A 14,878-nucleotide genomic window follows, 5' to 3' on the forward strand; every position below is an offset into this window, starting at 1 on the left:
CAAAAATATCAAAAATTGGAAATCAAATTGAAGAAGGTGAGAGAGCTGTCAAGTTGCAACTGCCACTTCTTATATATGCCTTTGTTAGTGACCTAGGTCATCCTGGAATTTAGGAAGCACTAGAGTCGTGTGCTGACTTCTTCCAAACAAACTCTCTCCGTTTCTGCTAATGAGCGTGGGCTTCTAGAATTAACCTTATTTCATTATGTGTCGTTCGCAACACAGTTGTGCCGAGGGGCAGAACTTAACCTTGTGTGTCGGTCGGGGCACCACTGCTACGGTCGTAACAGACCTCTTTTCTGCATAATTTCACAGACACTTCTGCATTTTAGCAGAAGTGTATGTTTTTGGGTTAATTCTTCTTCAGTCCACTACATAGCTTCATTTTGGCTTGAAAAGTCATATGTTCCTGAAAACACAACAAAATACCAACGTGAAGCAACATAATTGGTAAAAACGGGGAAATAATCCATGTAAATTAAGCCTAAAATGTGATACATTTTTGCGTTATCAATGAGATCAACCTATTTTAAGATGGATGTGTTGTTTGCGAAAAGAGGTGAAAATGGAGTTTAGTGTTGAGATCAGGACAGATGTTCAGGGAAGGCTGTATGAAATTTATGAAGGCAGAAACTAGCAAAGCTAACGCTCATCTGGTTACAATATTTGACCGTCACAACAACACTTTCAGTGTCAAAGAGAAAATTGACCACGATGAGGGGGTGCCAAGACAAGAATATCGAGTTCTACTACCAAATAGTGCGACTACAGAAAGTTTCAAGTCTTTCGTATGCCTTGCTCCCATGTCATTGCGGCATGTTCACGTGTTCATAAAGATGCGTTATCACTCCTATCACCTGTTTACAGGGTCGAAAACTTGCTCGGTGTATACAACGATGGCTTTCAAGTGGTAGCAAATGAGGAATATTGACCTCTATATGAAGGAGATGTAGTTTGGCACAACGACATATGAGAAGGAAGAAAAAAGGTCGTCCCAAAAGCACACATATTACAACTGAAATAGACACGACTGACAAAATGGAAAGAAAGTATAGTATATGTCGTCAGGTTGGACACACTAAAACACATTGTCCCAATCGTGGAACAAGATTCACGACATAATCATTGTTTGCACTATATGTAATATATTTGTATCAGTCAATAAAATTCTATTTTAAATTCTACTTTAATTTTATATTCAATTCAACATTCTATACATTAAAACAAATACATTCACGCATAAAACGACAAAAACAAAAACATGGTTATCAAATAAAACGACTACACAAATCAACAGATCTACGAGCTTACAACTATCAAGATAATATCCACTGAACCATGCATCATCAAAATGACATCATTGTCGGTTTTAACATATTTCCAGGAACAAGTTTCTCCCTTTTGGTTGGACACCTTCACCAGCCTATCAATTCTTCTAATATGTCCACCTTCAATAACGTCTCCATCTAACCAACAGATTAAATTCCTTTGAAAATGCTCAAATGTTTTTGTGTTCCAAAGTCGGATCTTTATCGGAGACTTTGTCGCTGAAAAAATAACTTGAGCATCCCTTTTAGAAATCGGAAACACTGAAAGAATGCTTGAAGACATATTTAAGAATGAATTGAGAAGATGAGTGGTAAAATGGTGCAGATAAATTATGTATTTATAAAAAATCCAAAGCAACACATGAGCCACCTCTCATGGCGCATGCACTATACCAGATGAGTGCATGCGCCACCTCCCATGACGCCACTACACTATATGTGCCACCTGACATGATGCATGCATGCAAATTTAAGTGTATGCTAGCGCATACACTTCGAGAATTTTTTTTTTTGAAATCTGATTAATTGCGTAATTAATTTAGAAATTCGGTAATTTTGCCTAAAAATCTGAGTTATTGATGAATTTTTTGTCTTAAAAATGATACATTCAGCATTTTAAAATTGATAATTTTTTTATATAAAACTATTTATTTATTGTTTTTATTTCTTAATTAAAGTCTCCTTGTTTGTTAACGTGACTCGGTGTTTATGTTTTTTTTCAGAAATAGGGAATGGGAATGGCTTTGTAAATTGTATCGGTCACCGTAAGTGACCCGTAGAGAATTTCCCCATAACAATAAATTACATAACGTGGTTAATTTTTTCTGTTCGGTCCAATTTTTCGAGAGAGAAAAGAAAGGGAGAGAATTCAAAAAAATGGCGGGAACAGTAGCTGTGAGAACAACAAACTCTTCAACACTGAACGCCGAGTGGGAGATTTTCTTCGCACGCTTCATCCCTTTCCCTCATTTCACCACTCCTTCATCTTCCTCCTCCGATCTTCACCCTCTCCCTCACCGCCTCCGTAACCGTCCTCCTCGCGGCACCTGGATCGCCTCCTCCACTTCCGCTTTCCTCAGATTCTCCCCCGATCTGTCTTTATCCGATGTCATCCTCACCGTCTCCTTCAACGGCAAACTCTTCGTAACTCCTTACTTCTCCATTTCCTTTTTCTCTCTTCAGATTTATTCAATACGGAACTGTTATTGTAATTTGTAACTTGAACGAAACTGTTATCGCTGTTACTTAATCGATGCATGTGTTTTTGATCTTCGAAAGTGGAGAAGCTTGTTTCGGTCATTTTCGGAGATTTTTTTTGTTTTTGTGATTTGGATCGCTGGTGATTTGTTGGAGAGAATGATTTGTGGAATTTGAATTGTGAAATTTTTTGTGTGATGTTTTGCAGGAAGAGCACTACGTTTCGAAGCTGAATTTTTCATGGCCTCAAGTATCGTGTGATCCTGGATTTCCTGCAAGGGGAATTAAAACCGTGCTGGTTAATTACAGAGATTCCCGAGGCGAGGTAAGATTTGCGTAAGGTGTTGTTAATTCATATACCTCTTTAGCACCAACACGTCTGTGTCTGAGTCAGTAATGGTGTCTGAAATCGACATTGACACTTCTGATTACTTCTGATTACGTTTAATTTATTTATTTTTTAAAATTATTATTATCGATGTCGGCGTGTCAGTGTCGGTGTCATGTTTCCGGTGTCCGTGCTTCATAGTTACACACACACACATTGATTTTCACCAATTGAATAATTAGATAAGTTCCTAATTATTTCCCCGATAATACGTATTTATTAGTTAAATTAGTTATGAATGTGCATTTGATGGTCATGCTGTGATGTTAGGCTGAGATCTTGAACTGCGGTTTGTGTTACGCTCTCGGGCTTGATATGGCAGTAACATATGAGTAAATGTAGGCGATGCAGCTGTAATTATGGTTGTCATTGCAAAGATTTCTGAAACCTGTTATGGCTGCAATTGAGGATCACAGTTTAAAACTAAGATGAGAGGACTAATTTAAACAAAGGAGTTCTATTGCTTTGTAGCAACTTTAGATTTTTGCAGGTTCAGTTTAACTATATTTATTAGATTTTCATGTGACTTATGAACTTAATTGATTGAATTTGTTTGATAGAGCACTTCTTTCATGGTTGATTGTATAGCAATATGTTAGTTAATTTCCTTTTTAAAGTCATTTGGTCATGTGTTGATTTTGGAGACAATTTGTTGATAACTAACTTAATGCCTTTCCGATGTAACTTGTAACATCAATAACAAACTAAAAATACAGTGTTGATTCTCGCCTTTGTTAATGTAACTCTGCGTGATCGTAATAATAGGACTAATTTATTGAGTTAACAACAAATCTAGTCCCACACATACACTACCTTATTCCGACAGAATACTATAATTGTGTTGCTACCTTTCCTATTTGGCAGATTCAAAAGTTTGCTATACGGTTTCCATCAATCTATGAAGTACAATCATTCATCACTGCTTTGAAGGTAACAGTTACTTATCATAATATAATCAATTGCCACAAAAATATTTAGAACCAGTGGTTGCGCTTATAAAACTATTTTATTCCATTGTTGATTCTTGATATTTTTTGCTCCTTCCCAGGTGATCCTAAAAGATGACAAGGGCCCTCAACCTTTAAATATTGACTTTGGTTCGGAAATTTCGTCTCAGTCAGAATTTATGTCAACAAACAAACACTCTTACAGGTATAAAAGAGCTTTGTGCCATAGGTAAGATTTTGGAGCGATAGGAGGATGTGACTTCGAGATACTGAGCTTTGATGAATCGTTAGTTGTCTTTCTGTTTCTCTGTTTAATGCATAACCATTCACCGATCAGTTTTCAACTTTCGTATACATCCTTTGTTCTTTTCTTTTCTGTTTTCTCCTTATTTTTATTTGGAGTAGACATAGGTTCTCATCATCAGATCTGACTCCTCTAAAGTGAGTAATATTAATCATTTATAGACAAATCAATCCTCCATACTATTTGCATATCAATAATAAATCAGAGTGTGTTGAAATATCAATTTGTTCACTTCAACAGCAACTCACTTCAGTGGGGGAGCCACATCTCTCATTACTTATATTGAAGTATCAGTTGACTTAATTATAACGGAGATTGGACGCATATACTGAGCCTTACCGTGTTTGTACTTGTAGAGCTTCTGAGGAACTGAGTTTTGTGACTCCGGCTGACACTTTCATTCCACAACTGCCAATATGTATGAATAATGAAAGAGAGCAACCTTCAGTAATCCAAACAAAGGAAACAGCTTCCGGTCACAACTTTGAAAGCATCCTTCCAGCCTTGCCACCCAGTTTTGCCACATTCTTGATGGATTGCTCTGGGGTCAACCATAGTAAGGGAGTTTTTTTGTTTTAACATAATATCTGTTCCGATTTCTACCAAATCTTATTTCATCTAAATTAAACAATACTATCTTGCAGCTCAATCAACTACTACCAAGGAGAATGATCTCAAGTCCCAAATTGCGGTACATATTTTGGATTTCTCATTTTGGTTAGATGTTACTACCTGATGCTTAAATCACTTTAATCACATTGATCTGGTGCTCATTATGGTATAAGATTTCTCTAAGTTGTGAATATTTTGGAAGTACATCTTCTTTAGTGATTATTTGTTACTCCTAATATTGTTTTCCTTTGATGCAGAGATATATGGAAGATTCTTCCTTCCAAGGTAGCAATCCCTCTCACTTATTGCTTCTTTCGTTGGTTAAATATGATTTGCCCTTTTATTGTCAGTTATTGTCTTTTTTTTTTCACTTCGGTCCTAGAGTAAAACTCGAATTGAAAGTTCTAAATTCTGAAAACTTCTTAATCTTCTTAAGCTTGAACTTTTTTTTTCTGAAAACTCTGTAGCTTGAACTTGAATATTAAGGTTTTTATGCTTCCCATGTTTTCAATGTATCTTATACGAGTGAAAGTTTTTAGTCATGCTCCTCACGCATACTGATTATTAGATAGATGCATTGCTTGCTTGTGCCACATCCATTTTTTTGTTAATATTTGTATCGCAATGGTCTACTAAATTTTGTACCCAAAATACTTATGTACCATTTTCATGTTGTTAGATATGTTGATAAAGGTGGAGAAAGTCATCGGCGAAATTGGGGGTGATATGTCACTCTAGGAGTCCAGGGCATTGAAAATGACACACCAATCAGCTAGGCATCTCTTCGTGCTTACTGAACCATGGTGACCATAAATTTTGAGTGGCTTTATATTGATTCTTCCATTCTCTCTTAATAACACACTGTTCAATCCATGGCAAAACTTCGTTTTTGCTTCTTTTATTGTTCCAGCACATTACAATGCCAAGTGAAAAAAGGGTTACCTGAATATGGTATATCAGTGTCTAGCTAATAATGACAGATCAAATGTTTCTGCTTACAAAATCTTTTTGTTAATACAAAGATATCAGAATTTTTTCAATTCAATCCGGTAGAAATTTTCTAGCATTTATTCCTCACCCAATTACTAACAAAAAAATCAAGAAGCCACTATAATGATCTAGATCGAAGATGTAGTCAAAGAATCAATGCAAGAGAAGAAGAAAGAGAAGTCATCTAACATTGACATTGTTGAATTCACCCCACTTCGACGAATTCAACCATGCAACAAGAGGATGAAGATGGAGTCCTATGAATATATTTCAAGGTCCATTTCAAATGGGAAGAAGACCCAAGAAAGAATCTGAGTCTCGCCTAAAAGAAATTAGTAGTGTACCTTTTGAGAAAAGATGAATCTTTCTAAATGGTCAATTGTTGATATGCCAAACATCAATCTTGATGTCACCCGCAAATTATCTAATAAAAGGCATATATCATAAAAAAAAAAAAGTCTTCATAACCTTGTTAAATAAGGATTTGTTTTCAAAGTAAACTACAATTCTAATTTTTTTTAAATGTTCCCCGTTCCCAATATACATAAACTAATTGATAGCTCTTACAATTTTACTCCTTTCATTAAGTATTTTGTCGGATAGGGATTACGTGACTTTAGTGAAATAAAGTCACGGTGAATTTATAATATTTTAGTGTTTTATAAATAAAAAATATATAATAGTAATCGTTAAGATGAAAGAAAATAATATAGGACAGAGATAGAAAAAAAGTCATGTTCGATAATGTTTATCACATTATAACAATTTCACCCCGCTGCGGGTTCACCCCGCTGCGGGTTCACCCCGCTGCGGGTTCACCCCGCTGCGGGTTCACCCCGCTGCGGGTTCACCCCGCTGCGGGTTCACCCCGCTGCGGGTTCACCCCGCTGCGGGTTCACCCCGCTGCGGGTTCACCCCGCTGCGGGTTCACCCCGCTGCGGGTTCACCCCGCTGCGGGTTCACCCCGCTGCGGGTTCACCCCGCTGCGGGTTCACCCCGCTGCGGGTTCACCCCGCTGCGGGTTCACCCCGCTGCGGGTTCACCCCGCTGCGGGTTCACCCCGCTGCGGGTTCACCCCGCTGCGGGTTCACCCCGCTGCGGGTTCACCCCGCTGCGGGTTCACCCCGCTGCGGGTTCACCCCGCTGCGGGTTCACCCCGCTGCGGGTTCACCCCGCTGCGGGTTCACCCCGCTGCGGGTTCACCCCGCTGCGGGTTCACCCCGCTGCGGGTTCACCCCGCTGCGGGTTCACCCCGCTGCGGGTTCACCCCGCTGCGGGTTCACCCCGCTGCGGGTTCACCCCGCTGCGGGTTCACAATTGATAATAATACGTATTTAGTAATTTTAAATTAATGATATTATTATTATTATTATTATTATTATTATTATTATTAATATTAATTTTATAAGAAAAGAAGGTTATATTGTGACCAAAAATTAAAAAAACAATGCCACATTACAATAATTTAAATTAGTTTTCCTAGGAAATTAAAATTTTAATTAAAGAAGAAAGGAAGATACAAATCCATTACAATGCATATATAACAACAAATAAGCCTCACATACTAAACCAAACTAGAAAAGACAAAAAGAGAATAGTAACCTAAAAGCATAGAGAGGGCATTTTGGGTATAAGCTAAACTTCCTTCGGCAAAGAAAGTACTCCCTCCGTTCTACAATGAGTAATCCATTTAAAATAAAATGATGGTCCAAAATAAATGATCAATTTCAATTTCCAATGTATTTTTTCTAATTTTACCCCTTAATTAATAAAGATTTCACCATTTTCAATATATGATAAGGGTACTATAGTAAAAACAATATTATTTCTCTTACTTTTATGAACTTTTCTTAAACCGTGTGAAATGGTATGCTGGGTCACTCATTACGGAACGGAGGGAGTAGTAAAATATCGATGCTATGGTTGTTAGAAATCAAAATAAAAGCAAGCTAGATGAGGCACCAAATCCACCGGAAGATTCATAAAATAAACCGGCAAAACAATCCATGTACCTAAGCAGTGATAACATCACTTTACTTGAAAAAGAAAATCAGACAACACATAATCTAAAAGTTCAAACCGTTTAGTTACTGTTTCGAATCTAGCCATATTAATAAGTACAATACAACAGCAAACAGAGACAACAGAAATAACTTATTAGATTATAACAGAAACATCAGAAGAACAACCTCAAATAAATAACTGAGACAATAAACAAGGAATGAATTGGGAGATTATTATGATCAATGGATTTTGTAAAATGAGACAAAAAAGAGAACTCCTCTCCTGTGTGTCTCCTTTTACATAACCCATTGATCAGACCCAATCACTTGTTCCATTCACTCACCTTCAATTACATTCTCACGCATCGAATTAACATGAAAAATTGAATCTGAAGCACTGTTCTTCTGGTATAGATCGAGAGATCTGGTGTTGTTGTTGGTGGTGTAACTCAGATTCAGAGACCTGATTCAGTTGTGTTGATAGGTTTTTAGTTTAGGTTTTCATGCGGCCATAACTCAAGAGAGAACGTGGGTGCAATTTATAGCTATGATGTAATTTTAATCATAATTTTCAACCGCTCGATTAATCCAACGGTTTAGATTTCGGATGCCAACACGACACTACTATTGGTTAAAATTTCTTATACTAAAAAATATATTTTATAATTATTTTAATTTACAAATAAAGTTAAATTAACATTTGCTATTAGTTACACACAATTTTTTTATCATTAATAAATTATATTTTATTTATTAAAGTGTCTTTATTACTTAAAAATTTAATTTATTTAACTATTTTTTTTTAATTTTTAAATTAGGACGCTAATTTTAAAAGAACATAATATTTTAATTTTTTGGTAAGTTACCACAAAAGAACATTTAGTCTTTAAATAATATCAATTAAGAAATTAAAAGAATTTTTTTTAAAGTTGTTCGATATGAAATAAATAAATAACTAAGATCTTATTTTAAAGACGACCTTCATTTCTGATATAAAATCAATTTTAATTTAGAAAATGTTTATATTAATAGATTTTTGATAATAAAATGATAAAGATTAGAATCCAATCAAAAGAAATTATAGAAATTAAAAGTTTAAATATTTATAATAAATTATGATTTAAAGAGATTTAGTTTCTAGAAACAACTTAGTTTTATTTTTTCATGTTTGGAATAATTTTTAAGATTTAAGATGTCAAATAAAAATGTTTTAAGTAATTTAAAATTAGTTTGTCAAAATAAAATTTATTTAATTTTTTTTAAAACCCTAGATTAGTCGAGGTTATTATCTATTACAGAAGTTGATTGATTTAATTTAAATGATTTTAAGTTTTTCTATCATCAATTTTTATGTTAGAATTTAATATAAAAAATTATGATTTTTTGTAGTAAAGATAAAAGCATTAATTTTTTTAAAGTAAAAGTTAATGTTTTTTATTTGGCGCTCATACTATTATGATTATTCAATATGTAATTAAATTATTAATTTCCTATATATTTGTTAATCTATTTTTAATTATTATTCTCTAGATATGATATTTGATAGCGAATATTTTAATAATATTTAATTATGAGTAAAAAAATAAATAAGAGATCAATTTAATATTTTATTTAGTTAAATAAAATTCTATGATATATTATATTCTAATCAATGAATGATTTTATTATATATTAATCATTAGGTGATTTATAATTTATTTCTTTTTTATAAACGGAATCAATTATATTCAAGTAGTCCACGTCTCTCTAATTCTCCACTTATTTTAATTTCTTATTTATTTTTAATTTAAACTATCACCAGATTATTTTAATATAGAATGATATACTATATATTTGTATAATATTTACTATATTTATATTTATATGATTATATATACATATAAAATATTATTTATACTTGATACTTGAGGGTAAAATTGACAATAATATTAATAGTGAAAATATATTATTAGAAGATAAAGATATACTATATTTTACAATTAATATGAATACCAATTATGGTTGTCCAATTGACAATAATATTAGTAGTGAAAAATATATTATTAAAAGATAAAGATATACTATACTATATTACTATGTTAATATGATTGTAATCAAAAGACTAATTATGATTCACCAATAGAAATTAAGTAGTAACCGGTAGCCTGGGGAAATCTAAATTTTTTCCACAATTATATGAAGAAATTTTTTTTCCCACAATTCTATGAGTTATTAACAAACAAATTTAATAATTTAGTTATTACAGTGGCTGAAGTGAACACTTTATTTGGATTTTTCTTTTATCTTTATTTTAGTTTTAGATTAGAATGAAAAATGAATTAAGAACGTGATATAAAATAAAGATTTATAAATTTTTTTAAATATTATAAAGAAAATAAATATCACATGTAATTAATTTATAAAATAATATGCAATATTTCATATTTTCTTTATAGTTATAATCACATTATTTACAACTATATTTCTTTTTGGAAAAAATTTGAATATTCAATATTTATTATTCAAACTTACTAAATTATAAATTGTAAAATTGTTTATAAATCAATATATTATATTACAATATTCAAAATTAATCATTTAAAATCCTTATAATTAACATCATGCATTAAAACATATTCTAACTGCTTGCCTTCCTGCAATTTAAATTTCATATGCAAAATCATTAATATTTCATATTCATATGTTAAAATACAATAATTTAGTAGTTAACAAAATTTAAAAATATAATTGTTAAGAGTCCCACATTGGATAATATATGGTCTGAACATGTCCTTATAAATGGGGGCAATCCTCACCCTACTAGCCGGTTTTGTAGGGTTGAGTTAGGCCCAACCACACTTCTTAACATGGTATCAGAGCCTCATTTATGATTCGGTGGGTCACCTTCTATGGTTTCCGCTATCGGGCAACCCACCATTTATTTTTACGCTCCAGTTGTCTAGTCCTGGGCGTGAGGGGGTGTGTTAAGAGTCCCACATTGGACAATATATGGCCTGAACATGTCCTTATAAGTGGGGGCAATCCTTGTTAGAACAAGATTTGTTCTGATCAATATTCTTAGTTTTGATTATAACATTATATATGAATTTTGTATAAGACAATGTGGTACTCTAATCCTATGCAATTTCCTGAGAAGCAGAAGCACTGAAGTTCTTATGGTATCACGCTAAAGCACTTCAAAGTCAGAAGACAAGAAGATGCTCTGCACCAAGCTGTTTGACTCTGATTATTCAAACGTTGTATCTACAAACATCAGATCAGAAGCAAGTACAAGATGACAGGCTACGCTGACTGACAAAAGGAACGTTAGAAGCTACAAAAGGCAAAGTCAGTAAAAGCAGTAAAAGCAAGGCTCGAGGTAGTTGACAAAAGAGTGAAACATTAAATACAGAGCTGTACGGAACACACAACGCATTAAATGCATCCCAACGGTCATCTTCTCAAACGCCTATAAATAGAAGTTCTGATGAGAAGCTGAACACACAACTCTTGCGCAAAAATACTGAAACGCTGTTGAATTCGAAAGCTCTCAAACTTCATCTTCAACCTCACTTCACTTGTAATATCTTAGTGAGATTTAAGCTTAGAACTTAAGAGAAATATCACAGTTGTGATTATAGCTTATTAAGAAGCATTTCTATACTCTTGTAAGAATTTGTTTTACATTGATTGTAAAAGGTTCCTAGAGTGATCAGTGAGATCAATAGACTCTAGAAGACTTAGAAGTTTCTAAGTGGTTGTTTCCTAGAGTGATCAAGTTGTGATCAGTATACTCTAGAAGACTTAGAGGTTATCTAAGTGGAAAACCATTGTAATCAAGATTGATTAGTGGATTAAATCCTCAGTTGAGGTAAATCACTCTAAGGGGGTGGACTGGAGTAGTTTCGTTAACAACGAACCAGGATAAAAATCATTGTGCAATTGTTTTTATCTTAAGAGTTTTTAAAGTCACACTTATTCAAACCCCCCCCCCCTTTCTAAGTGTTTTTCTATCCTTAAATTGGCATCAGAGCGCTGGTTCTAGGTGCAAGCACTTAATCATGTTAGTAAAAGATTCAGGAAGAGAAAAACACTAAGTCTTCATGGCTGCTGAAAAAGATACATCTACATCTGGTTCTACTGAACACAATGGAAATGGCAACAACGGCTATACTAGACCACCAGTATTCGATGGTGAAAACTTTGAATATTGGAAAGACAAACTTGAAAGTTACTTTCTTGGTTTAGATGGTGACTTATGGGATTTTCTTGTGGATGGTTACAAACATCCTCTTAATGCTAGTGGAGCAAAGTTGTCAAGAAAAGAAATGAGTGATGATCAAAAGAAGCAATTAAAAAATCATCACAAATCTAGGATTGTTCTGCTGAATGCTATCTCTCATTCTGAGTATGAGAAGATATCAAACAGAGAAACTGCCTATGATATCTATGAATCATTGAAAATGACTCATGAAGGAAACGCCCAAGTCAAGGAGACCAAAGCTCTTGCATTAATCCAGAAATATGAAGCCTTCAAGATGGAGGATGATGAAAACATTGAAACAATGTTCTCAAGATTTCAAACTCTAACTGCTGGATTGAGAGTTCTTGACAAGGGATACACAAAAGCTGATCACGTCAAGAAAATCATCAGAAGCCTGCCCAGAAGATGGGGTCCGATGGTGACTACATTCAAGATTGCAAAGAATCTGAATAAAGTCTCTCTTGAAGAGCTGATCAGTGCTCTGAGGAGTCATGAGATAGAGCTTAATGCTAATGAACCTCAGAAGAAAGGTAAGTCTATTGCGTTAAAATCTTATAATAAAAAATGTACTAACGCATTTCAGGCTGAAGAAGAAGATTCTAAAGAATCAGAATCAGAAGAAGAAGATGAACTGTCCATGATCTCCAGAAGGGTAAACCACCTCTGGAAGAGAAAACAAAGGAAGTTCAAGAACTTCAAAAGTTCTAAGAAGCCTGAAAGAGGAGAATCTTCTGGAATCAGAAGATCTGACAAAAAAAAGGTCACGTGCTTTGAATGCAAGGAGCCAGGGCATTACAAGAATGAATGTCCAAAGCTTCAGAGGGAGAAGCCCAAAAAGAAGTTTCATAAGAAGAAAGGTCTTATGACAACTTGGGATGATTCAGATTCATCAGAATCAGAATCAGACTATGAAGGCGAGCAGGCAAACATTGTGCTGATGGCCACAGTTGATGATGGATCAGAATCTACATCAGAATCAGATTCTAAAGAGGTATTTTCTGAACTATCTAGAGAAGAGTTAGTTTCCAGTTTAACAGAACTTCTGGAACTCAAGGCTCAACTTAGTATCAAATACAAAAAGCTGAAAAAACTATTTGAATCTGAAACTAAGAAGATTGAGGTAGAGAATTCTGAACTGAAGGAAAAAGTTTTAAATTTGTCCAAAGATGTTGGATCTCCTTCTAGCTCAGAAAAACCTACTCCCAGTCTGAACAATATTCTGAAAGAATATGACTTGAGCTTTAGAAAGTTCTTATCTAGAGGTATTGGAAGAAGTCAACTTGCCTCTATGATATATGGTGTTAGTGGAAACAAACGAGTTGGCATAGGCTATGAGGGTGAAACCCTATACAAACTTGAATCTGTGGATGATATGAAAATCACATACAAGCCATTTTATGATCAATTCAAGTATGGCCACTCTCATGATATTAGGCTCGCATCACATGCAAAGAGCTTTCACATAGCACATACTAAGAAGCATGTGACACAACCTAGAAAATATCATGTAACTCTGAATAAAGATTATCATAATGTTCCTCTTGTTAATTATATTTCTAAACCCAAGTCCAATCAGAACTTGAGGAGAACTAACAAGAAAGGACCCAAGAAAATGTGGGTACCTAAGGAAAAGATTATTTCCGTTGCAGATATCCTTGGCTGCAAAGAAGCAAAAGGAAAACATGTCATGGTACTTGGACTCTGGGTGCTCGCGGCACATGACAGGAAGAAGGTCTATGTTCCAAGACCTGGTGCTTAAATCTGCTGGAGAAGTTAAGTTTGGAGGGAATCAGAAGGGCAAGATTATTGGCTCAGGAACCATAAGTACTGGTAACTCTCCTTCCATAACTAATGTTCTTCTAGTAGATGGATTAGCTCATAACTTATTATCCATAAGTCAATTAAGTGACAATGGTTATGACATAATCTTTGATCAAAAGTCTTGTAAGACTGTAAGTCAGAAGGATGGCTCAATCCTATTTACAGGCAAAAGAAAGAACAACATTTACAAGATTGATCTTCAAGATCTTAAGAATCAGAAGGTAACTTGTCTTATGTCTCACTACAAAAAAACGCGTAATTTGTGGCGGTTATGTTGAGCAAATTGTGGCGGTTTCAACCGCCACAATTAACCAAAACTGCATTTTAAGGAAACGACGTAAAATCGGCTGCCGCTAGGAAAATAACGGCGGTTCACAAATAAACGCCGTATAAAATGCCGCTTTTAACATGGTTTAGAAGGGCAGTTTTTGAATGAAAATAATGGCGGTTTTAAACGCCATATTATTCATACAAAAACCAAAACCAACAACTTATTAACTGCCATAATATACTGAAAAATATATCCTCTAAAACTGCCACAATTTACAACCATCAATAGTGCAAAAAATTTAATTATTATTTAATTTTTAATTTGCTTAAAACAAATTGTTGAATGTATTCTTATTAATATTTAAACAAATTATACTACATAAACAACTAACCTGAATATTAAAATCCAAAATTGCACTTACAAATTGTAATTAAAGTTAAGAGGTGGTCTAAAAGCAAGAAATTTCCATTCATGATTCTGGAATGAGTCAATATATGTAATAAATCATTCAAGGATTAATAATTACAACACCAACATTTAAAAAATAGTGAACCAAAAGACAAGGCATCATTGAATCAACATTTCAGTCTTAATGAGAGGCTGCCATCTTTCATATGCCTTCAAGAAGAATTTTTTACTCAACAGTGAAGTCAATATGGAAAACTGCCCATGCTGTTATCCTTTGCTTCTTTTCATTGTTACACTCATTCTGAGAAACACTAACTTGCAAGAGGCGTGGAATCCAAGTTTCTCATTGTTATACTCATTCTGAGA

General features: G+C 34.2%; 1 protein-coding gene across 2 annotated transcripts; it reads left to right on the forward strand.

The window, feature by feature from the left end:
• Positions 1-2,066: 2,066 nt before the first annotated feature.
• Positions 2,067-6,277, forward strand: LOC131642155 (protein POOR HOMOLOGOUS SYNAPSIS 1-like). Of its 2 annotated transcripts, none has more exons than XR_009295803.1 (8): positions 2,067-2,471; positions 2,734-2,850; positions 3,778-3,843; positions 3,962-4,065; positions 4,521-4,720; positions 4,809-4,942; positions 5,034-5,061; positions 5,456-6,277. XR_009295803.1 is itself a non-coding variant. In XM_058912435.1 (8 exons), exons 1-8 carry the CDS (start codon positions 2,205-2,207, stop codon positions 5,512-5,514), a joined length of 888 nt encoding a protein of 295 aa, XP_058768418.1. In that variant the 5' UTR covers positions 2,067-2,204; the 3' UTR covers positions 5,515-6,273. The 2 variants fall into 2 exon arrangements, 1 of the variants encoding a protein (XP_058768418.1); XM_058912435.1 differs by having other exon boundaries at positions 4,809-4,855; positions 5,456-6,273.
• Positions 6,278-14,878: the final 8,601 nt, after the last annotated feature.

The sequence above is a fragment of the Vicia villosa genome, unplaced genomic scaffold (assembly GCF_029867415.1).
Source record: "Vicia villosa cultivar HV-30 ecotype Madison, WI unplaced genomic scaffold, Vvil1.0 ctg.004571F_1_1, whole genome shotgun sequence".
Classification (NCBI taxonomy): domain Eukaryota; kingdom Viridiplantae; phylum Streptophyta; class Magnoliopsida; order Fabales; family Fabaceae; genus Vicia; species Vicia villosa.

Bases quoted from the DNA above. Each gene is read 5' to 3' on its own strand.
- LOC131642155 (XM_058912435.1), top strand. From the start codon at position 2,205: ATGGCGGGAACAGTAGCTGTGAGAACAACAAACTCTTCAACACTGAAC. The intron at 3,844-3,961 runs GTAACAGTTACT...GCTCCTTCCCAG, and splicing joins CATTCATCACTGCTTTGAAG to GTGATCCTAAAAGATGACAA. The intron at 4,856-5,033 runs GTACATATTTTG...CCTTTGATGCAG, and splicing joins ATCTCAAGTCCCAAATTGCG to AGATATATGGAAGATTCTTC.